This window comes from Lissotriton helveticus, chromosome 8 (assembly GCF_964261635.1).
Source record: "Lissotriton helveticus chromosome 8, aLisHel1.1, whole genome shotgun sequence".
Taxonomy (NCBI): domain Eukaryota; kingdom Metazoa; phylum Chordata; class Amphibia; order Caudata; family Salamandridae; genus Lissotriton; species Lissotriton helveticus.
The window spans coordinates 996396827-996422306 of record NC_136069.1 but is presented as its reverse complement, the minus strand read 5'-3'; the positions used below and the strand labels follow the sequence as shown (position 1 = coordinate 996422306).

General features: G+C 48.1%; 1 protein-coding gene across 2 annotated transcripts in view; it reads right to left on the bottom strand.

Annotated features, from left to right (window-relative positions):
• The window catches only part of ACOT9 (acyl-CoA thioesterase 9), a 597782-nt gene that overhangs the window by 521426 nt on the left and 50876 nt on the right, over nt 1–25480 (bottom strand). For both annotated transcript variants that reach the window (XM_078657838.1, XM_078657840.1), the window contains exon 2: nt 20390–20490. In XM_078657838.1, coding sequence (XP_078513964.1) covers nt 20390–20490 — 101 coding nt within the window. The remainder of the gene's footprint in view (nt 1–20389; nt 20491–25480) is intronic.

Genomic DNA, 25480 nt, shown 5'->3' with positions numbered 1-25480 from the left:
CCGCTGAGTGGCCAAAGAGGACTGGCATCCATGCCATGGGGCTACACCGGGGAAAGCTGAAACCTTGCTCTTCCTGCTTTGAGGACCCAACCATCATGAGTTTACTTCCAGCGTTGACTCCGACCCAAGATGCTGCGAACCCAAATGATCACCAGGAATGGACCCCAGACATACCGACACAGGTTGGGAGAGCGGTGGCGGGGAGCCAAGGTGCCTCAGACAGCTCTCCGAGTGGGTGCAGCATCCTCCAGGCTCCTCACAAAAGCAACTTCCCAGGCTGCACATGGGAGGGCGGACACGTAGGCGTAAACCACTATCAGGTCAGAAAAAATACAGGAGGAAGGCAAAAAGGTTTGGGATGACCCTGCAAAAAGGGCTAAGTCCAACAGCACATATGTCCTGTGCACGAAGGGCACTTTGCTGCACAAACGGTAGTGGCAGAAGGATGGGTTGGAGCTGGATAACGAGGACTGGTAGGAAGCTGTGTCATCCCCGCGGATTGTGGCAATTCCGATGAGGCTCAGATTGGTGCAGCTAAAGATCTTGCATAGGTCGTATGTCACGGGGCCCCGATTGGTCCATATGGGCCGCTCGGAGAGGGGGGAATGCAGGAGGGGATGCGGCGAGCTGGGGACCTTCACACATATTTTGTGGCATTGGACAAGAGTGCAGGGGTTTGGGGGAGGGTTCACAGCACATTGCGAGTGGTCCTGGGTACGGAAATGCAGCTGGAAGCCCGCTGGTGTACTCTGAATATCTGAGAACCAACCGACCTTAACGCTAACAAAAAACAATGGGCAACATTGGCACTCATGATAGCGAAGCGCAATGTTGCCCAATTGTGGGGAGCCAGTCAGCCGCCTCGTGTGGAGAAATGGAGGGAGGACTGGACTGGAGTATATTTAGGGAAAGATCAGTTTATTCCGCCAGGGGCTGTCCGGGAAAGTGGGGTAAGATGTGGGAGGCCTGGAATCATTATAGGGGGTACATTTGTAACCCCCCAACGGGTCCCGAAGAAGCTGAGGAGCGCACGTCCCCTTGATCCACCAACTGAGATAACTGCATTATATTTTGTAGGTATGGAATGTCATCAATTGTCCTGTATTATTTTGTACTGTGTGGCCTGATGTTTTCTTTGTTGATTTTGTTTAATAAAAAGAAATTAAAAAACAAAAAAATAGCCTCCACCCCGGTCCACATCTCGCTCAAGGGGGTTTTCACAGCACCGGCAGGCGTACGACACAACTTGGCGCGTCGAGCGGCACACCTCGGCCTGTACTTGGGGCGGAGTGTGCGGAGCGGGTGACGAGGCCTCCCACGCGGGCCTGGAGCAGTGTCGTGGCGGCCTTTTCTGCAACCACCAAGAAGGCACTCAGGAAGACTTATCCGGGGGGGTCCATATCTCTGACTCTCGCTCCAGATGTGCGAAGGAGTCGTGGGGGAGCGCCGTGACAGGGCTCCACTAGCAGAGGCTCGGCTGGAGAACGACTTCGGCGGCGCTTCGGCAGAGGCGGACCGGAGGGCCGCGGGGGTCTCAGTGGCGCTGGCCAGAATGGCAGTAAGTGTGTACCCCCCCACGGCTTTCCCAAAGTAGCGCCATCCCGCCACGACAGAGTCACCGCCAAACCCGGAGCCCACTGAGATGCATGCTTGTCTTCGACATCAGAGGACGGCACCCTGGGAGTTGGGTAGGCCCCACTGCATCTCTGCACGGGCACAGGCAACGGTCGCTGTAGAGCCCACCTCCTGTGATTCGCTCCCACTCTGCAGCACTTCGGTTCCGCCGGTTCTTAGGTCCTGGACTATTGTGCCCTGATTGCCCCCGATCGGCCTTCTCGAAGCAGCACCTGTGCACTAGGGATCAGAAGGACTGCACATGGTTTGAGGCACTCCCCTGCCCTCTAGCGAACAAATTCTCTTGACCTGGACTACCTGGCCCCACTCAGGGGCCTTCACACGGGCTCTTGGAGTCCTCCTTCAGGCATATGATCTGTGAGGTTTGAGCCGGTGGGAACTACCTTATCACGTGAGTACGCAGCATCTCGGCAGCACACTAGAGCCCCACTTAGACAGCGTGGGGAACCGGTCCCGGCCCAGCAACCTGCACTGAGGAGGTTTCCATGTTTGGAACCGGTCGGGTCTCCCTCGACAGCTCTCCCCTTGCGTACTGGGGGTCGCCCCACTAACAATGGGCCTCTGTGAGGGGGGCTGGCAGGGCACACATGATCGTCTGTAAGCCACCTTCAGCCTGGACTTCCAGATTCCCCTCCCAGTGATTCAAGGCCTACTCTTGTCCTCCCCTATTATTCTGGAATCTTGGGGACACTGGTGCTCTGATTGCTTCGGAATCAACAAACGAGAGGGGGTACTAGGAGCTCGTTGAGGTCCAGTGCCCGTGCTCCTCAAATGCTAGTTAGATCAAAGAGGACACTGTTCTGGGGTAAAAGGGTGCGTGTATGTCACCCAAATTGAAAGAGAAGAGAAAGATTAGGATAGAGGAGAGGTAAGATTAAGGGGGTGAAAGAAGGGAAAGAGGCAGAGGTTCATCCCCAGTTTCAAGGATCCAATCCCGAAGGGGAGGGCCAAGTCTTGCCTCTTAATCGCCCTCACACACCCAGAAGGATGTCATACTTCATCATCAGGCTTTTTTTGCTCCTCGTAGGGCCGGCGCTGCAATGCCCGGCGGGCCCCTGAAGGGTCTCTTTCACGGAGATCTTTTTAAGAGAAAAGGCCGTTTGGTGAGTGAAGGTGTGAGGGCGGAGAAGGAGCAAGAAGGGATCCAGAGAAAAGTGGTGGTGCAATGCATGCAGGGGAGGATAAAACTACCTAGGGGTATCCACTGTTGGGTGATTTATTCTTGTGGTGCCCCTGGTAGGCTAAAAACCGAAGGGTTGGTGAGTTACGTTAGGGCTTAATGTGCCAGTGTAACTAAACACACGGTCGACCTGTTTCACGCTATGTAAGTCCTAGTGATCAGTAGCGTTTCTTCAGGACCTAAAAGGGAGTGTAAGTACACGTCAATGAGGAAGAGGGGGTTCCGTGGTGATAACCCCTTCAAATGTGTGAGGCCGCTCGTGGTGGACCCTAGGGAGAAGTACCTAGAATAGTCAATGTTCTCTATAAGTAGATCTGTCCACGTGATGCCTAGACAGGGATAAAAAAAGGGGGGGGGGTGGGAAGAGGGAACACTCAGGTATCAATAGCCGTTACGTCTAACGGAGCTCCAGGTTTGTTGACTGGAAAGCAGACCTGACGAGATAACCAGACCATCAGCAAGATCATACACTAGTGTAGTAGTAGTTAAAAACTTCATACAGACAGACATCCATGGTTCAGCAGCGGGCCTGGTCACAGGCCGCCACGTGCATGGTTAGAAAGGAGGCAAAAAATGTCTCTTACAGTTGTGTATCAATGATTATAAAGCACAACTATATAGACAGCCATATTCATGAGGTGGGCCCGGGCATAGATCTTCATATGCATGGATGGAGAGATGGCACTCGTGCCCCTGGAGCGCCGCACAAGCATGCCTCCCCGCTGCTCGTTGGCCCATACCCCTTCGTGTGTGGGTGTGTAAAGTGGTAGGGGACATTTTTTGCCTCCTTTCTAACCACGCTCATGGCGTCCTGTGACCTGGCCCACTGCCGAACTATGGGTGTCTGTCTGTATGAAGTTTTTAACTACTACTACACTAGTGTATGATCTTGTTGATGGTCTGGTTATCTTGTCAGGTCTGCTTTCCAGTCAACAAACCTGGAGCTCCGTCTTTATCCCCTTCTAGGCATCACGTGGACAGATCTACTTATAGAGATCATTGACTATTCTAGGTACTTCTCCCTAGGGTCCACCACGAGCGGCCTAACACAATTGACGGAGTTATCATCACAGAACCCCCTCTTCCTCACTGACGTGCACTTACACTCCCTTTTAGGTCCTGAAGAAACGCTACTGATCACTAGGACTTACATAGCGTGAAACATGTCGACCTTGTGTTTAGTTACACTGGCACATTAAGCCCTAACGTAACTCACCAACCCTTCGGTTTTTTAGCCTACCAGGGGCACCACAAGAATAAATCACGCAACAGTGGATACCCCTAGGTAGTTTTATCCTTCCCTGCACGCACCACCACTTTTCTCTGGATCACTTCTCGCTCCCTCCCCGCCCTCACACCCGCATTCACCAAACGGCTTTTTCTCTTTAAAAGATCTACGTGAAAGAGACTCTTCAGGGGCCCGTCGGGCATTGCAGCGCCGGCCCGACGAGGAGCAAAAAAAGCCAGATGATGAAGAATGACATCCTTCTGGGTGTGTGAGGGCGACTAAGAGGCAAGACTACGGGGATGAACCTCTGCCTCTTTCCCTTCTTTCACGCCCTTTTTCTTACCTCTCCTATATCCTAAGCTCGGATTGCTTCTCCATCCCACCACTGGCAACTTCCCACAGCAGCAACTTGCCTCACTGAGCCCACACATGGCTATGGCAACCGCCAGGGCTACAAAAAGACTGTTCTGTCAAGGACATGCTGATCCAGGGCCCAGCAGACACTCAACAAGAGAAAGCCACAGTGGAGGTCTCCAAATTGTCGAGCGGAATGGAGGGAGGGGATGGTGGTATTACTCGCGAGTTTATGGAAGCTCTTTCCGCCTCACTACATGAAGATCTTCAAACAATTAAAAAATACCTCACTTCGGAGCTCAGAGAGGCACGGTGAGAGACTGATGAGGTGGAGGAGAAGGTAGCGGCACTGGAGGAAGGTTCCCTAACTAGGGATGTGGAGATTGACGACCTACAACAAGAAATCAGCTGCCAGCAGGACCAGCAGTTTGACCTCCAGGCCCATGCCGAGTACCTGGAAAACAGATCCCGGAGGAATAACATACACATTAGGGGCGCACCTACAAGGGACGAAGGAACGGATCTGGAGGGCTATGTGCAGGAGCTGTTCAGGAACATCCTGGGAGTATCTACCTCCAAGACCATCAAGATCACAGAGTTGGCCCTCCTCAGAGCGCTGCCTCAACCACGGGCGGACATCCTGGTGTGTGTCCACAACTTCACAGAAAAGGAAGCGATCCTTGAAGCAGCCCATGCAGATCAGGGGCTTCAGTTTCGGGGAAATCCCCTCCATCTTATTCAAGACTTCGCAGCATCCACACTATTGAAGAGGAAAGATTTTCGTTCGATAAGAAGCCACCTCCACTCTCGAGGAATATCCTATGCCTGGAGCTACCCGTTTCGCCTCATTTTCCAACTCAATTGCAGGTCACTGCAGCTGCTCCCACTGTCGGTGGCCTACAAAATCCTCGAGGTCACACCTCTCGAACCGCTGCCCTGACGACCTCTGTTGGAGGAGAAAGCTCATGGAGGGGAAAACTGTGGGCCCAGGTGCAGCCCGAGATCTACGCCCTAACCCTGTGACCATGGCAAAGGCGCGCTCAGTGGTGCTGCGCTCCCTTTCAGGCAGAGAGTCACAAGTCTCTGAACCCCAATGAGGTACTGTATGTTTATGTCTGTGGGTTTAATACATGGGCAGGGGCGGAGGCCTGGCACCTACTTGACTGAAGAACACAGTCATCGCCGTGACTGTCCCACTGTCTTGAAAGACTCTATGACCCGTTGATCTGTTACTTTCTTTTTTGTTTTGTTTTGGGGTTGGGGTAATGTTCTGGGGCTCTCCTTCCGGTACAATTTTGGAACAAGTTTGTGCGCCTGTGTATGCCCCCGCCTCACCTCGAGAGCCATTTGGGTCTGCCCGACTGGCCCCTTGAATGATGGCCCCTTCAGCAACGCTCCCCCTCTCCTCCACCCTATGGGGATTAAAATATTTAGCATGAATGCAAAAGGTTTTAACAGCCCCACTAAAAGAGCAGAGATTCTTTCCCTCCTGGAACACTCGCAAGGGGACATTTGCCTGCTCCAGGAAACACACCTTTTAGCACAAGACACCCACAGAATGCACTACAGGAAATTCCCACGGCAGTTCTGGTCGTCTATGAAGAGAAAAAAGGTTGGAGTAGCGGTCCTTCTGTCTCACTACTTCCATGGGGTAGCCCTAGACTCCTGCTTTGAAATGAAGGGCCGCGCAATGGCTATATTGGTTCAGTTAGAGACATTTCACTTCACGGTCGCTTCGCTCACTGTCCCCTATGAATGTCAAGAAGTCTTCCTAACTGACACAATCGCAGGGATACTCCAGTCCCCTGATCATGCTCTTTTTATAGGTGGCGACCTCAATTTAGTTATGGACGTGGGTTTAGATCGCTCTGCACAACAGACAGGACAGACAGGGGCCTTTTCACCAGAGAGGTTGGCCTGGTTGACTGATTGTGGGCTACACAACGTTTGGGGCTTTGGCGCTTGCAAAACCCTGGGGATCAGGACTATACATTCTATTCCGCAGCCCATAGAACCTACACAGATCACTACCTAGCTTCCCCTGCGGCATGAGAGATCACCACTGACTCTTCCATTGAACTCCACTCCCTCTCTAATCAGGCAGCTATTACTCTCAACGTCTCTGTTCCCACCCGCAGCTCCCAGCGACCCCCTTGGTGTCTATGAGAATCCTTGCTGCTTTCACCAGACACAGTGTCTTCCATCAGGTAGGTGATATCGGATTACCTGGTGGTAAATGATACCGGGGGGTCCCACTTTCTTCAGTCTGGGAGGCCCATACATTGGTTACTAGGGGCGCCCTCAATGCACAATCAGCACATGAAAACAAACTTAGAAGGGACAAAATAGAGGAGCTGGGGAAAACCGTACTAGAACTTGAGTCTATACACAAACGCACAGGTGCCCCTCGAGTCTGGCGTGAATTAGAACAGGCTCGGATTCAGCTTAATTGCCTTGATCTAGACAGGGCAGAATATACTATGCTTCGCCTAAAACACAAATTTCACGTAGGCTCCAACAAAGCGGGTTGGATGCTAGCCCACTGCCTGTGTAGCACTCGGCACGCTAACACAGTTAAAGCACTCCGAACGCGTTCAGACAGAGTAGCACAAGAGTATATTGGCGGAATTCCAGGCATTTTGTTCAACCCTATACACTAAAGACCAGCTAATGGTCCCTGACCCGCTTCTCTAGCTCCAGTCGGCCGCGATCAATCCTCTAGCACCGCAAGAATCTGACGAGCTTGACCAGCCCATAAGCATTGAAGAGGTGATCGCTGCAATCGCCAGCCTAAAGCCCATGAAAGCACCGGGATGGTTTCAGTGCAATCTTTTATAAGACCTTTTGCCTGGAGTAAGCCCCTGTCCTGACCAGATTATTCAATTCCTTTGCTGAGACCGGCTCGCTCACCAAAACTATGCTACAGGCGTCCATCTCTGTGATCCCGAAACCAGGGAAAGACCCTGAGCTCTGTAGCTCATACCGCCCGATATTGCTGCTGAATGTCAACGCAAAGCTTTTCACTGGCATCCTGGCATATGGTCTCAATCCCCTGATGCTGGGTCTGATCGACCTAGACTAAGCAGGGTTTATCCCTTCTCGTCAATGTGGGACAACACCAAGCGTCTATGTCACCTCATTGACAAAGTTAAACGATCCTGAGTAGAGGCCCTCTTGCTGGCAGTAGACACAGAGAAGGCATTCAATAGGGGGCACAGGCCCTATTTGTTCGCGATTCTTCAGCATTTTGGTTTGTGAGGCCGGTTCCTGAATTGGATCAGTAGCATTTACAGTGCACCCAATGCAACGGTACGGGTGAACGGGGTGACTTTGGAGGGGCTGCGGGTGTAACGAGGTACCAGACAAGGTTGCCAGCTTTCCCCGCTCCTGTTTGCCATTTATATGGAACCAGTTGCTCAGAGGCTAAGGGATAACCCCAGAGCGGTTAGCATTAAATTTGGGGCAGACCAACATCTTATCCGTCTTTATGCTGATGACATTATTTTCTCTATTGCTCAGCCCCTTTCCTTGCAAGCAGCGATCCTCTCTGAAATTTAAGCTTTTGGGGCAGTGTCAGGCTTTAAGATGAACCTGTCCAAATTGCAGATCCTGAATCTCATCACTCTTCCGGACACTGAACGGGCTTGAGCACAGTATGAATTTCAATGGGTGGAGGTGACGCTCCCGTATCTGGGCAATTTTGCACCGGACCCTCGCTAAGAAAGCCAAGATTAATTACGCCGTACTCGGAGCAGCAATCCGTAGAGGCCTAGACCGTTGGCCGTGACTGCCCTTGTGGTAGCTGGTCAGGATTGCTACGGTATAAATAAATGTACTCCAGAGGGCCTTATTTGTCTTTCAGGCGCTTCCGCTCTCCCCTCCGCTCAGGGCAATACGAAAGCTTCAGCAGACCACAGAGCACTTCATTTAGGGTGCGACGAAACCTAGACTACAGAAACAACTCTTACAATGCACAAAACAGGAAGGGGCAGGGCAGTTCCAAATGTCCTGCAATACTACCAAGCCACCCAACTCAGATTTAAGGTGGAATGGAACTGTCCCATGATCGAAAAGCACTGGGTTTTTATGGACCAATCGGTGACAGGCTCCCACATTTGGAGAGAGGTGTGGCTCCGGCGAGCCCACAGAGCCTGGGGCTTATACTCGTCTCCGGTCACGAGCACTACTCTCAAGTTTTGGGACAGAGTGGTACACACAGCTGTTCTTTCGTAATTCGCTGACACCACTGTTCGCCAACCCGGAATTCCTGCCGGGCGTCTCGCCGCAGGTGGCAAAAGGCTGGATAGCTGGTAGATGCAAGAGAGTGTGCTGCCTCTTTGATTGCTCTGGTTTTATTCCTTTAGACAAGCTCAAATCCCAATACTCATTGTCGGAACAAGACAGGTACACACATACTCAATTTGCTCATTGGCTACTGAACCCCAAGGTACAACCCAACGTAGGCACGCCCATGACCCCTTTCCAGAAGTGGGGTTTTCTAAAATTGGATGAGAAGAAACTCCTCTCCGAAATGTACCACTTCCTAATGACAATCTCTCACACACACACAAGATGCCCGGTCAAAGACGATGGGAAGCAGAATTGGGACGTAACCTCTCCGATTAAGAGTGGGGGGATCTATTTTATAGGGCTCACCATACAACATTCAACAGAGGCACATCAGAAACAGTGTATAAAATCCCCTCCTTGGTACTATACTCCCACATGCATGTAAAATTGGAACCCACTCTGTGATGGCCAATGTTGGAGGGGATGTGGAAACCCCGGGTCACTACTTCACCTGCTTGGAACTGTCCCAAGCTTATGAGATTCTGGGAACAAGTATTAGATTATTTGGAAGACGCCTTCCAAACAGAAATACCTTGTTTCCCTGCATACACACTACTGGGGCTTTCCAACTCTCTCACTTACCCACTCCCGTCCATTAGGGGCCGACAGATTGCGATGGCTCTAAATGCTGCTCATAGGATCCTGTTGGCGCATTGGGGCTCGCACACTATACCAGACCATTGGCAATGGCTTCATCAACTCTGAACCATTTTGGGCATGGAACGACTGTCTATGCCGGCTAGCACAGACCCCTCTACATATGCGAAAATACGGACCCCTTTCCTTACTATGCTATCTAAGGAATTCAGACACTCGCAGAGCTTCAGAGATTCGCAGACTCCTCCTCCTATGTGACGGATCTGGCATGTCTTGATAGAAAATCAGCTGGGTTCTGCATCTCAGGGCGATAGACTACCTGGAAGTGATACTCCTGCAACAGGAGGATCCATTTTTCAATCCTTGGTGGAGGTATGTATGAAACTCCCAGGAAGAGGGGAATCAGGGGCTTGCGGTCCGTGTGGACTGTAAAAAGTTTGTCCATAGAGGTATAGATGGAAATGCCGACATCCCCAGTGAATGGCTATAGCTTCTTTCTCGATATGCAAATCCCTTTGCTCGGTCTCAGTCAGGGTACGGCTCGCATAGGCTACAGGTGCCCATTCTACGTCCTTGTGTCTCTGCAACAACACTGCCCCAAGGCCAATAGGACTGGCATTCACCGACAGTTCAGAGTCCTTGGCCGGGTCAAAGTATACCAGGGTGGTATCAGCCGAGAGGGCTTGCTTGGTATCCTGAAAAGCTTTTTCTTGATTGGGGCCCGATCCCTAGCTGGTGTTGGCTTTTGTTAGTTCACTTAGTGGGAAAGTGAGGTCAGTCATGTTTCAAATGAAACGCACACAGTATGTGACCATACCTAGGAAACTCCTCGCTCAGGTCTCTGTAGTGGGAGCCGGGGCTGTCAGGATTTCGCGGACCTTGGCCGGATCAGGGGATACTGCGTGCGAAGAGAACCGATACCCGAAAAAAGCTATCTCCTTCTAGAGGAATGCACACTTTTCTCGGTGGATAGTGAGGCCACTGTCTCGTAGGCGGTCCAGGTGTTCATCCAGGGTGGGGGCATGCACAAGAATGCAATCGCTGACGTTAAGGACCCCTTTTAGGCCAGCCAGTACTCCGCAGATAGGGTCTTGACAAACCTCAGCAGCACTGGATACTCCAAAACTGAGGCATTTGTATTTTCGGAGCCCCACATGAGTCGAAAATCTTGTTATAGCCCTTGACTCTGGATCCAGTGGTAGTTGGTGGCATCCGGCTCGTAGATCCATTTTGGAGAACCACTGGGAGCCACTCACTTCTGCCACAATGTCGTCGACTGCGGGAGTCAGATGACGCTCCCTCTTGATGGCGTGATTCAGTAGCCTCATATCCACGCAGATTCTCACCTTGCCTGGCTGTTTGGGTTTTCGCACCACAACGATGGGAGACACCCAGGAGGTAGGCCCCTCAAGTTGTTCGATGATGTTGGCCTGCTCTAGCTTCTTCAGTTCTTACTCCACCTTCGGCCTCAAGTAAAAAGCTACACATCGGAGCTTGAGAGCCACCGGTTGAATCGGGCAATACACATGAAGATGGAGCAGATGATCCTTGAGATATCCAATTCCTTCAAACAGGGGTTTGAACTTAGCCGCAAGGGATTCCACACTCTCTTGATGAATGGCGAAGGCGAACGCAACCAGCTGTAGGTGCTCAGCAGTTCTACAGCTTAACAGCACTCCAGACCCTTCCTGGGTAACGTAACTTTAGCTCGAGCGGAACGAAAATTGTGTGCGATATTGGTGGTGAACACTCCAGTCAACGGTAGAGGATCCATATGCATACACCTGGGTAGACGTGTGTCGTACAGCGGGTTAAGTAGGGAGAGTCTGTAGCATTCAAGTGTGCCATGATGTTAATAGATACCCCCGTGTCTATGAGCGCCTGAACTTGGTGTCCAGCAACCAGTACGCTGCATTTCGGGATCCGGCTCTTTGGCCACCCGTCCAGTTGCATGGCATGGAGGACGTGTACAGCTCCCTCTGCGTCATCCATGTCTTCTTCCTCTTCCATGGTCTGAGATGTGTTTATGGTGTTGACCGGTTTGTTCCGCGGTCTTCTCAGGGTGGCAGAAAGACACACCTTTGCTAAGTGGTGGAGTTTGTCGCAGGCCGAACATCTTTTGCCTTGGGCAGGCCACTGGCCTTGGTGAGGTAAAGACCCTCCACATCCATAGCATGTCTTGGTAGTGGGTTGGGTTTTGTTGAGCTCCGGCTTCTTTGCGGAATTCCCTGGTGTCACAACTTTGGCTGGCTCCGTCTTCACCTGCAGTTGCAGCGCGGCCTCCTTGTGTGCCACTCGCACTTTCGATAGTTCTTTGGACTTCTCCATCATTAATATGTCCGTCATGGACATCCCTGGGACCTGGAGTATGTGTTCTCTCAGGTTAGCAGACACACACCCTTGAATGAACTGCGCGCCTATCTCATTGTTGGTGCCCAGCATGTGGCCATAGAGACAGAAACACTAATCAAGTGGACATGCAAACAGTAAAAGAGTTTTTTTCACAAGATCAATCTGTATGGCAAGAGGGCCATTACCGAAATGCACATTAGAGGAAAATGCCCCCTTCCTGCCTTCTGGATGGGTAATACAACACTGCTATGAAAGAGGTGCAGTGATTCTATTAGATCACTGAGCCCTGGTGTCCCTGTACCTGCTACACCATTGATGGGTACACCTCCACGATTGCGGCATCTGCTGGTCTCTTCCGTTTTGTAAAGTGCCATATACTAAATAATTTTTGGATTACCAAAACCTCTGACGAGCAGCAAAGGGGCTTTTAAGTATGTTGCTATCTTGGCTCCTAAAAGGTTGCTGCAATACACAATCTTTGTATTGTAGTAAAACGTTTTCACTAAAAGCAGGTTTGAAATGCAACAGATTGGCATTCTGCATAAATAATACATACATGACTGAGCTAGTATTGGGTTTGAGATGGCAGGAAGGACTTCCTGTTTGGTGCTCTTTTGCAAGCAATCAAATGCATTGTTCAGCTTCCTTAGTGTTGCTTCAGACATACTATGGATTATGTACTAAAAACAAGGTCAACACATAGCACAAAGAGTCTAAATGAACTAAGTATTTACCCCAAAACATAGATACGTTTTACACATTTATGTCACTGGGGCCTTAGGGCTTCTTTTCCTTTTTATATCATATTTTGTTCTCTTCTGTTTGGTATGTTACGTGCAATTGTGCTATGCTGTCATAGTAAGTTATGTTATTTTATGTTTTCTTTTATGTTATTTTATGTAGTTAATTAGTATTTGAATTATCCTCTATATGGTGATGTTCTGTGGTTTGGGTTGTGGCTTGTTAGGCTGTAGTGTGATTACTGGTATTATCACAACATGTTGTAGCAGTTGCATGGCCATCCTGATTTCACAATGGTACACCTTGTTTGCCGTTATGGAAAGGGCACCGCTCTATCTCCTGTTCTAGGCCTTTGCAGGTCAGCCAAATTTAAGAACTCACAAGAGTAACCAGCATTAGCCATTTGGCACTTTCTTATTTCCTCTATGCCAACACTAACTTTGACAAGTACAGAGGTAACTGCTACCTTGTAAGAAGTTTCCAACATTCCTTTCAAGAAAAATGCCAGATGATCAAACTCTAACCCCATTAACACTTGATCAGTTATGCATAAATTGGGAACCTGTGTATATGCAGTTGCCAGTCATGTCATATGTTCCAAATATGCGTCGACTGATTTAGAAACTACATCCCACAGAGACTATGTAAATCTTTAAGTATTTAGTGTTTGCTGAGTTTGTGCTTATGAGTGGAAAAGTGCAAGATTGAGCTTATGCATTCATGAATGTATGTTGGAGTGAGCTCAAGGATGGCTAAATGGATGACTCAATTTATCACCACGAATAACATCGCAACAAATAGCAAATCAGTGCACCACCATAAAAAAAAAACGATATCTTGTTACTAATGTGCATGAAATCAACGTGTGAAGGCACTCCATTAGCACTTGCCTTTTGGATTTTCAATTAGCCTAGGTTGGTTTCCACTTGTCACCATGCCATGTTCAATGTGCCCTTGAATAGTTTGCAACTGGGGGGGCGGAGCTTGCTCGAGACCAAGATGGCTGCTTGAGTCTCGACAACGCTGACTAAGCATCCTGCATTTATCCGTCAACTTTCCGCTTCAAAACGACCAACCGATCGTAATCTGGCCATCGGAACATGACCACACTGCAACAATCCAACCCCGACCTCTCTCGCCCCATTTAACTCGAAGATACAGCCGCACCCAGCAGGCGAACCACAGGGCCGCTACACCCCAAGCTTGAGCAGTGCGAGAGGCGGAGTTACGTCTCTGTGCGTGCCACGAAGGACTGCAGACTCTGACTGGTCCGCCGAGCCCCGGAAGCCCGGCTCTTACTGAGACGCGCACGGACCCACCGAGACGCCGGCAGGGCGCTCAGGGTCAACACACAGGTCAGCTAGAACAGCACGGGCACCGAGCTGCCCGGCGCCGGAAAGAGTGGAGCTGCCCCGGCGCGTGGAAGGTGGCCGGGGATGTGGTACGTGATGACTGACTGAGAAGGAAGGACGCGGCGATGGGCAGCGGAGACACCCAGCAAGAGAGTCCCAAGAGGTGGCTGTTAGAGCTCAGCACTGCGAGGTTGTGCAGTGCTCCGGTGCGGAGTGGTGCCGCCATTTTGTGAGGAACCAGGAGTGCCGCAAACTGCAGTTAGCAAACAAGAAGGGGCCCAAGCCCGTGGCCTGACGGTGCGTTGTGAGGGACAAAGCAGTCAGTGGAGAGCTGATTTGCACGGAGCTTTGGGGCGCATAGCCGGTGCAGTCAGACCTCAAGAGACGCCGCACTGCAGCGACGGCCCAGCCATAATGAAGTGACTACGGATAGGGGGCACATACCCGGTACAAAACCACTGCCACGGATACCGCCAGGCTTGGCAGTAATATAATCAATTGCGCAGATCTTCGGCAGCGCAGGGTGGACAGTACATAGAGCGGCTCTGGGAGATAACTGCCTGTGTGAACTTGGAGGCCTATGTAGTGACTGGTGGTGGCACTGTACGGCGGGACGGATGCTGGCATTGTGGCGGTATGGAGTTCAGTGGAGCCACACGTAACGACAGACGAAGTGCCTCATAGTTGGAATACTTTAATGGGCCAGAGCAGAGGAGGCCCTTCCCCTATATCGGATTGAGACGCTACAGGCGGCCTCTTAAGTAGTTGTCCACGGTCCGGCCTCTACCGGATCACCACTGGCGGGGACGCTGACGATAGCCCTTGAACAACGGTCCCACCTGGAGAAGATAATGGGCAGAACAGACAGGATGCAGTCCAAGCTTACTTTTGAGCAAAAACGCTCCAAGTCGCATGACATAGCGACTGAGGAGGTTCATAGGCTTACAACCCCTATGGAGGACGACCCGGACATTCGGACTGCTGTCATTGGAAAAGGTCTTGCACAATGGTATTACCTCCCTGGGTAAGAAAATCGATGCCCTTTCATACCGTATGGACAGAATGGGGGAAAGGCTGGACAAACACGCGGAGAGGTTAGATATGTCCAAACGAAGGCTCACGTAGGTAGAGGAGGCACAGACTACATTGGACTCGGACCACAAACAGCTTGGGAGGGTCATATGCGTACTGCAAGACAAAGCGGAGGACATGGAAGCCCGCTCGAGATGCTGCAATTTACGAATCATGGGCCTACCGGAGAAGACACAAATTGGTAACATGGAACACTTTGTAGAGAAGTTATTGGTGGACCTTCTGGGAGCAGAGGTGTTCTCAAACATGTTCGTTGTGGAAAGAGCGCACCGTTCCTTTGGGCCACGTCCGCCGCCGGGAGCCCCGCTGCGTCCACTCATAGCAAAACTGTTAAGTTACTGGGACAGAGACGCTGCCTTGCGAACGGCGCGGAACAAACAAACGCTGGCATATGAAGGATCGACCATTTCCCTCTACCCAGATTTCACAGCCCGAGTGCAGGAGGCACGTAGACAATTTGTACCCATGAAAAAGCAGCAGTGCAAGCTAGGTCTGGACTATGCCACGCTGTATCCGGCCAAACTGCGGGTAAACAAACAAGGACGCTCTCACATCTTAACTGATCCCAAGGTTTTGCAGAAGGCACTTAAAGACTGGTCCAGGGAACAGGGAAAGAGCCCAGAGCGGCAGCTTCTGGACGAGTCGGCTGGAGGATCGCTTGAGGAACAGGACTGAGACGCGCTTGTTCACACACAGCCGATAAGTATCATGAGGGTCGAGGGGGGTGAGGAGAAGGGAGTTGTGTTGGGATTGCACATATTGATCTGACGGGGCGGCCACCTACCGTCCTTCCTATATATAAACCTACACAGTGGCTGACCGCTAAGGACTAGTATAAGTATGTTAGATGGTAATTCAGGGACTCTATTTCAGCCACAGCGTTAGACACAGGAGCCGCCATTTAGGATGCAAGACACAGGTAAGGGAAATAGGTTAGATCGCGGTGTGGCACTCTAGCTCACATGGCCGCAAAACACTCTATAGTGGGGGTTGTGGCACTAAACGACGGTGTGTGGAGGTCGGGACAGGTGGATGCCTGCATTTGGCTTAATACTGTACACAGAGCGACCTATGCTCACGATTGAAAAACACTACCACTGCTAACGCTACAGGGGATGCTGCACGACCAACGCTATAAGCTTTAATCGCTGAACCCTTGGCATGTGTGCTTAGAGAATATCACGGCCATAGAGGTGTCAGATTCCCTAACTATGAAATCGTGGTCTCGACGTACGCGGATGATATATTGCTATACGTGAGGGACCCGGAAAACAACCTTTCTCCGGTCCTCAGAGAGGTGGTACACTTTAGGCACTATCCGGGTTAAGGGTCAACTGGACAAAATCCATAGCCTTCCTGCTCACACCGGCCACTACACAACTCGAGATGTAGTACCCGCTGCAATGGTCCGATGACTCGGTTAGGTACCTCGGCATCAGATTGCACACAGACTCGGAAATCGTGTTCTGTGAGAACTATGGTACAGCAGTAGCAGAACTAGAGGATGACATTGAAACTGGGATCAGACTGCCACTGTCTTTAATTGGCAGGGTCTCCATCATGAAGATGGTAGTGCTGCCCAGGTTCCTTTTCTTGTTTGTAAATATCCCGATAGTGCTGCCACGCTCCTTTTTTGCCAGACTTAATAAATCGTTACTAAGGCTGGCTTGGACGGGCAAGCAGGCACGGGTATAATGGCGAGTGCTCACCCTGCCTTACCACCTGGGAAGACTAGGCGCACCCGACCTTGAGTTATATTACAGAGCAGCGCAGGGAGCGCAAGCACATAGTTGGATCCACGGTGCGGATAACATACCATAACTTAGACTTGAAAAGCTCTTTGCTGATCCTCTCCCCTTTCCAGCCGTTATTCTAGAGCTGGTAGATCGCAGGACAGGGATACTGGACTCTCTGAACTCCACGCGACACGCACAGCACAGCCTGTTACAGCAGCAAGCGGGGGCACTATTATACTCCCCGGAAATGCCAATAGACTGGGTGGTATGACTAGCCCCCTGTAGAGACGGAGGGGTTGCACGAGCATTGCAAACGCTAGACATACACAAAGCGGGAGACCTGTTCTCAGACGGCGTCGCAAAACATGCGACGAAGCCACGGTCACTACAGAAGCTCCCACTTTACTGCAACGCTTCGAGTTCCACAGAGTGGGCAGGGCGCGACATCAACAATTAGGGGATGACTTGAACGAACCCCCTGAGGTACAAGAACTATCGTATCTCATAAAAACTAAATCTCCCCATAAACTCGTCTCCAACATATACAAGTTGGCAATGTCCCACAGAGCTAATCAGTATACAAAGGCCAGGCTGGTCTGGCAACGTGACCTGGACATGACAATAGACGATGCCATGCGGTCTTATTGCTGCAACATCACGAAACGCATATCACTACAAGGCAAACACAGACTAATACACTTCAAATATATGAATAGAGTGTACTATACACCAGAGAGATTGCAAAGGTACGGACTAAGAGAGGAAGCAACCTGTGATAGATGTCACTCCTCGACGGCAGATTTCATGCATTTATCGTGGGGCTGCCCGGGTGTTTTCCAGTATTGGGGAAAGGTATTCCGTGAGATAAGTAATATAGTAGACTTGGAGATAGCCCCCGACCCGGCCGTGGCGCTGCTGGGCTATTCTAAAACACTACCGAAGGCGACCCGCAGACTGGTAGACTTCAAATCAAATCATAAACATTTATTGAGCGCACATATCACTAGGGAGTCTCACGGCGATGGTGGATGTCTCAGAGAGGATAAGACTTCGATGCAGCTAGAGGTCGAACAACCATGTCTTTAGATTCCTACGAAAACGATTGTGATCACTTATGGTGCGTAGGTGTAAAGGTAATTTATTCCAGAAAGACGGAGCAAGGAAGGAGAAAAAACGCCCCCGACCAGTAGTGGTGCGGACTCTGGGAGACACAAGGAGCGCTTGTTTGCTGGATCTCAAAGTTCTAGCAGGGTGATACCAGGTTTGTTTTTCTGCCCAGAAAGCTGGGCCTTTTACGTACATGTTCTTATGCGTCAAGCAAAGTACCTTAAAACGTATGCGTTTTCGTGCAGGCAACCAGTGCAGAAGTTTCAAACTGGGAGCCGATGGAAATCTAGATGGAAGATCAAGTACTAGTCTTGCTGCAGTATTCTGCAGAACCTGCATCTTAGATAGAAGATTTTCATTGGTGGAGGCCAGTAGGGCATTCCCATAGTCCATACGGTTGATGAGAAGACCCTGGACTAGGGGTTTTCTTGCCTCCAGTGGAATCCACTTAAAAAGTTTACGCAGGCTACGCATAACTCCGAAGCAAGCACCAAAGGTCTTATTGACATGGTCTTTCATTGATAGTTTATTTTCCAATTAGAAACCCAGATTTCTCACTGACTGAGTCGGAGTGGGACAAAGGCCAAGGCTAGAGGGCCACCAGTCAGGTGTCCAGTACTCATCCGCCTTGCCAAAAAGTACAATCTTAGGTCTGCTGATGGCAAAACGTAGAGTGGCAATGTGCTGGATGAGGGGCCCCTTGCCTACAGTGCCACAGTGGTCACACGATTACCTTTATTGCTGCACACAATCGGAGAACTTCAGAAAACTGTTTCCGCCTTGGAGCAGGCCAAAGAACTTCTGGTGGCTATACACCACATACCTGAAAAGTAAAGGAGAGGGTCCAACGGAAGGGACAACGATAGAGCCCAAAGTAGGCACTAATATCCCCATTCCATAGAGGACAGTGCAGCCTTACGACCTCGGACACATACAACCGGTAGGAAAAATCGTTGAGCCCAGACTGATAGATGGGGTAGAAGATATAGGTGGGAAGTTTGTGGGCATTGGCGATAATCGGCGGGAGGGAACAGGTATGGATAAGTAACCGGACAAGGGTTCCATGGTCAAAAACTGATGCAAGAAGTAAGAGTTCTGACAGCGGCAGGTTGGGCTGACACCTCTTTGATTGTTTGTTAAAAAATGTTGTGAACTATCTATGATCACTGATGCGCAGCAGACACGCACTACACATTAACAAGAGCCGCAACCCTTAAATGTGACGCTGCCCTACCTCCGGGATGTGGGCTATGAGGCTGTATGAAGTGCCTTATGTATACAAGATGCCGGTCCCATAAAAAAATAGTTTGCAACTTTAGCTTTAGGCAACATGCAGACGTAAAACCTATTGGCGTTTCCAAAGCTTGTTTTATTTATTTGTAAAGGGCAAGTAGCTCCCCAGACACTATACCTGGGCTATTGCTGTTGCATGGTACCTCAGCACATCCTCATGGGTTATAGCAAAGTATAACAAAAACAATTGCAAGATGGCCATGTGTCTGTCCAATAACATGCTCATGTGCAGGTGAACACCATGAATAGTTTGTGCTATACTTTTCCTAAAGGAGGTGAGAATTGACCTCCAGGCTTTGTCAATGCTGGTCATTTGATGGGGTTGATAAAATACTCTTCAATTATTAGCTGTAGAACACTGATATACTTAAAGCGCTTCTCGGCGCTAGAGAAACCACTGGTTACAAACAAAGTAAGACCGACGCACAAGTATGATTAACAAAACAGATTTTTATGGCTCGCTTGAATGCTGCAAATGTTCATTAGAAGAGCATTCCAACATAAGGGGCTTAGGGAGTGCCCTAAAGATTAGGACAGTTTGATCAGAGAAAACTGTCGCATAAGGCGAGAGTTAGAAGAAGAATTTTTGGAGTCAAGTGCCCAAAAAATCTCTCATTAATGATCAGTATACCTTGAATAGCATGCACAAATACCTTTAACCAAATGTTTTTCTTTAGGAGTGCTTGTGCAACTATCTCTTAGCAGCAGAGACATAATCAAACTTTCTTTAGGCTAGACATCTCTTGATAGTGACGTTTTCTCACGCTAAAAAGTGAGAAAGCAGCTAGAATGACCCAAATAGACTATTCCAGCAGTCTCTGCTTCATAGCAGACTGAAACCACCTTGGCATGACATTCTTTCGGCAGATATGGAATGATCCTCCCATTCGAATGCAGGATATGGAAACAAGATGAAATACATTTGATCTGTGCACTGAAAGAAAGTTTATTGTCAAATAACAAGCCAAAGGATGTAATCTCCTATGCTGGAATGGGAAGGGCATCATGTTGTGGTAACGAGAAAGATTCATGGCAACAACTCTTGTTCCTACCACCAGCAATATTTCAGTTTTCGAGCCGTTTTTGTGAAAGATCGCACACATTCATTTCTGGAGAACCTAATAATGATGCAATTTATGGCTGGGCAAAAACACTGGGTGAATATAAATACCGTGTGTATTAAAAGTAGTATTAAGGACCTATAATAAATCTGGAAATTTAACTTTCTTCATCACACTTTACAGCACTCCTTCAGAACTCCTCCAAGAGTACCCTAAGAATTTGTGGAGGAAATAATCAAACTATTATAACATTTAGTTTGTACATACTAAGAATTTAAATGTGTGTTCCACAGGCAAACACCTGAAATTACCTTCATTCATGTCTGGAACAGTGCTTTTCGATAGACAGCCACCAGTTTCGGATGTTAGCAATCTCCCCATTATCAATGGAAAGCGATATGTGGCACGCAGTCTGAAAAAATGAAGAAACGTGTCTTTGTAATCAAAACGATAGAACAAAAACACCCAATATTGCACAAGGCAATCTAAATGTTGTATTTCATCCCTACTACATACAATGATCAGACAGGCAAATTAACTGTAATCTTCACTTTTCTTCATCACAACACACAAATTGGTCACAAAATATGCACGATGGAATGCAGAATTTTTTGTTGTTAATTTTAGAATTACACAGCTGTTTGTGGACAAATAGAGGTAGGCCTCAACACATTCACTTTGCAGCGAATTCCCCCACCAAAAAACACAATAAGTTATAATTGTATTGAAAATGAACGGTGTGTTTCTGAAGCAGAAGGCAACACAGTCTTCTAAAGAATATAGTTGTATCAGTATTTAAGATCTGTTTTGTCTTGAAACCTAACAACTAAAAATCTGTTCAGCACTTCTGTTAGGTGAGCATATTTTTGCTGATCAGTTTTGAAAACCACATTATACACATTATTTTACAGAAATGTATGCAGTGCTGTATTACCAATAGTATGGACTTGCAATGTTGCCATGGTCTGGGTACCTTTACATTCTGTCACATATAAAGGGGTGTTTTCTGAAGGTCTTGAGAACTGTTAGTATAAATATTAAGCTGTATTCATGAATAGTTTTAGTTGGTAAGTGTGTTGTAATGGTTATTGTTGTTTGGTATGTGGAGCCGGAGGTTCAATGTAGGCATCTGCCACCTGGAAGGACTGGTATATGCACTGCCGAGTTGAGGTATTTTCCCAAAATAATACAGTATGTGTCTTGTTAGGATCCATAGTATTATACTATGACAGACTAGCTGCGGGGTGCTGGATACAATAGTTATGGGTTGTTATGGAGTGACTTCACACAGAAAACAAGGGGAGGGGGTCAGCTACTCATCTACCCCAAACCCCCTTATTCAACATACTCACACCAAGGGGGGTAGAGAGGAAACCGAAATGATACACATGCAGTGGCACAGATTGTGTTAATTAAAACTGCCCTCACTCACACACAAATGTGTGTGACATGCTTCACTATCGGGTCTGCTTACAAAATACCCTGGCGTAGCCAAGCACAGGATGGAGCACAAGGAGGGGGGAGACAAACAACATAAAACTTAATCAAAATGGTGTGTACAAAGTGCTACCACCACAGACTGGGGACAGTGATAGAAACAAGTGCAGTGAAAAAAGGGGTTAAAACTGGCTTGTGGGTAACCTATCGATCACCTTTATTCCAGGGTCCCAAGGTCAGGATTAAAATAGTAAAGGATGGGTGTGTTAGAATGATTACTAGGTGCTCACATCACGCCTCCTTGGACTGCCAATGTCAACATGTTTCGACCGTGTTAGTATGCCCCCAATAAAGGGTCAAGTCAGTCTTCCTCAGGACTTCTATCAGTCCCAGTCGAGCTCCGCCGTTACCTTAGTCTGGTTAATTACCGGGGTTCAAAACATACAGCGATCCCAAAGTGTGGAGGCAGTTCCCTTAGCATGGGATGCAAATACGAGTTTAATGATTTAAAGAGCTCGAAGTGGCGGCGGGCAGGGAGAACCCCTAAGGACACAACTGTCCCAAAGGTGGTTCACGCCAATGCGGCTTGCCTCATCACCGCCGTGTAGTGTTGTATGGAGTGAATGTGTCTTTGTTTACAAAGAGTGGACTGCTGTTGTAAGCTCTGAGGGGTTTAAATATATGGTGCCTCTCAGCTGTGTTGGAAGTATTTGCTCTTTTCTGACTAATGAGTTCTGTTGGGTAATCGGACTGTATATTTATTATGATAGTCAACTATAATACCTAAGCTGTATTTAATGTGTGCTCGGCGTTCTGTTCAATCTGTTTATTTGGATGACGTGTACTTTCCTAGTAGAATGTGTACAGCAACATTCAACTACCGGTCACATGTGCATGGTTCTACACTCAAATGAGCCACCTTGACTAGTGTGTGCTGTTGTGCATCTTTGTCCTTTTGGTTATGAGCATACTGACATACAGCTATATGGCATATCAGAGGTGGGTTGCATGGGCATCAAGGGTACAATTCAATGTGCTGCTTTAGCCATTTGTGTGTTGGTGTTCGGAAGGGATGCTATTGGGAGCAGACCGATATCTTACATAGTGGATTATCTGCACCACAATGAACATGTGAGTGACTTTTTGTCTATTGTTTCCAACTGTATTGGGAATTTAAAAGTCAACATTTTCAGACCAACCAAGATTCTCCAGTTTCAAGACTGTTCCATTAGATAACAAGCATTGCAATGCCAACAGGTCTGGGGTATTAAGTCTGACTCAAAACTCCACTAAAACTCCATGTATGTGAATGGCTGCTCTCCTCCTAGCTGCGCTGCTACCAGAGAGAAACTCCATAAATTATCTACCTATCTAACACACTTTAATAGCATTGCAATGGTGTCTGTGCCCTAAACGTTCATGCTCAAGTAGCTGGATAAATATTCAAAATGTTCATAGAAGTGTGGAGAGCAAGCAATTTTTTGTGCAAATATACAAATTCTTCCCAATCAAAATATGTACTCCTGGATCCCAAAATGTGGGTGGAGTGAAAGCCTATTTCCTGGTGATAGTCACCTAAATGTCTGGTGACAGCTGTGCGGTCAAGCCAGAGCATGAAAAACAGGTACAGCAGACCCAACAGCAGTCATTTAGTCAGGTCAAACATAGCAACAAACACAGAGCGGCCAAACGTACAACTAGTGGGCTCCTCTCCCCCAATAATGTTGCACTTAAAACAAGAAAAAGGAAACCAGCATGCAAGACCAATTTGGCTTCTTACTCCACTCATCATCCTCAATGTGTCATTGCCTGTACAGGCGACCCAGTCAGATTTGCCACTCTTCCTCCTCACAACTATGCAGTTTTGTCCATGAGTCGTCATTTCTCTTTCCTCACTGAAGGTGTTTAACTGTTTACCTTACGTGATAAACTATATGCATCGAATGTCAGAGCAACCAAAATCTGGGCTCTCCCCTTCATGCCATCAAACTCTTGAATATGATTAAAGCTTTCCCAGACCTACAGATCTACTTCCCTTATGATCCCAAGGCATTCACTCAAACGAAATACCTTAGTCACAAAGACCAAGATACTACTGGGCATCATGACATCACGTAATTACCAGATTCCTTAATTATCATAACAACTGGCTGTCTATGAAAAGGCACCAAACCATTTAAGTCTACACTGTCCACATTGTTTTATTGGTGGCTTCCCGTACAATATAATAAATCACCACCTTCCCAAATTGTACGTCCAGCCAAAGAGTCTGAAACCGCCCCCCCCCCAATCAACTTTCCCCACACCACTTCACCATGGTAGAGTAATACAGTGTGCCAGGTAGGTGAGGACTACTAAGACGTTAGTGAATAATAAGCAAGAGAGAATTAAGAGTGAATATTAATGTCAACTTAATTGAGCGTCCAATCATTTACAGTTTTTCCTACTGATACGATAAATCAAAGAAAGTTCATGAGCTAAATTATCCCAGGTGTTAAGAGAACAGTCAGATGTTAAATGGTTCTTAGATCATTCAACAGTGTGTTCCATAATGAAGGGGCCAATCCAGAGAATGCACGGTCACCAAAGCAAGATTTGCGAAATCTAGGAATGTACAAAAGATGAGGGTACGGCATCTACGCAACCTGCCAAAGGGTGACCACTGAACAAACCAGCACTTTAAAAGCTATTTGAACCTGAAGGGAGAGCTTATGTAGCATTTCAAATTTGGTGTGGCCTGGCTGAACCCTAGTGCTGCCATGACCATCTGTGCCTCTTGCTTTTAACATACTGTACACAGAAGATGCCCAAATATAGTCTGTTGAAATAAATATGTCGAGATCCAGTGGCGGCAGCAACAGTTAAAGGTCTACGTTCCTAAAAGAAAACTGGATGCACAGGTTGGCGTGTACTCAATATAGAAAGAGCATGCGGAATCAAAAGTTTACACCAGGAATTCAATTTGAAGTGTTCAATTAAGTTTTACTCCCACACTTTTCACAATACTTGTAGGTTTGGAGCATAGATCAAAACCCAAGGGCCAGACAACAAGCAAGAGAGTAGAGTTCCATAGGCTGTGGCTCCCCTCCTGTGATCACAATGTCAGTTTTGTCTGTATTGAGTCTGAGCCAGTGGATTCCTATACATTTTTTTTAAGTAGAATGAATGTTCTCTAATGTTAAATCATTTCGAAAGAGCTGTTTGAACTGCTGAAAAGAAGTCAAGGGCCATCTGCATAAGTGGATAGGCTAAGATCATGAGGGGAGATGACAGGTTAAAAATTATGAAGAAATAAAAGAAGCCAGAAGGTCTTATAGATGTACCTTAAAAGCAAGGAACATGGAGGTATGGAATGCCCTGAGAGCTGCGTCAGAAATGAAAGATTCTTCAGCGTTTTGGAAAGCGGTCAATGCTCCCCTTTTTAGCTGATCCAGGGGGGCAACTATAGAGATAGCGGTTTCTAAGGGCGAATGGGTTGATCATTTTTCTAAATTATTCTCTGCACCCTGTCCTGAAACAAGTTGTAATGATTTGGCAGGGGTTAGGGTAGAATAACAGACTGTAAATTACCATTCACATCTTAAATTAGATCTTAATTAAATTGAGGAGGCAATCGCAATGAGCAAGAGTGGTAAGGCCCCAGGCCCAGATGGCATCCCTGTGGACCTTTTCAAACACATTATTGTTTTTGGGGGACCCATTTCAACAAAAGTTAATAATGCCTGTATCTCAACCAGCCTTATTTCCACCTAGAGTGAATCGATTCTGGCTCCGATTTTTAAAAAGGGGGATAGGAACAACCCAGTGTGCTATCGGCCTAACTCGCTTTTAGACTCTACGGTCAAAATAATTGGAACAGTACTCCTTTCTAGATTGCAGGACTGGGCAGATAATTATTCTATTGTTAGTAATATACAATATGGGTTCCGCAAGGGCTTAAGCACTATAGATCAGTGCCTAAATTT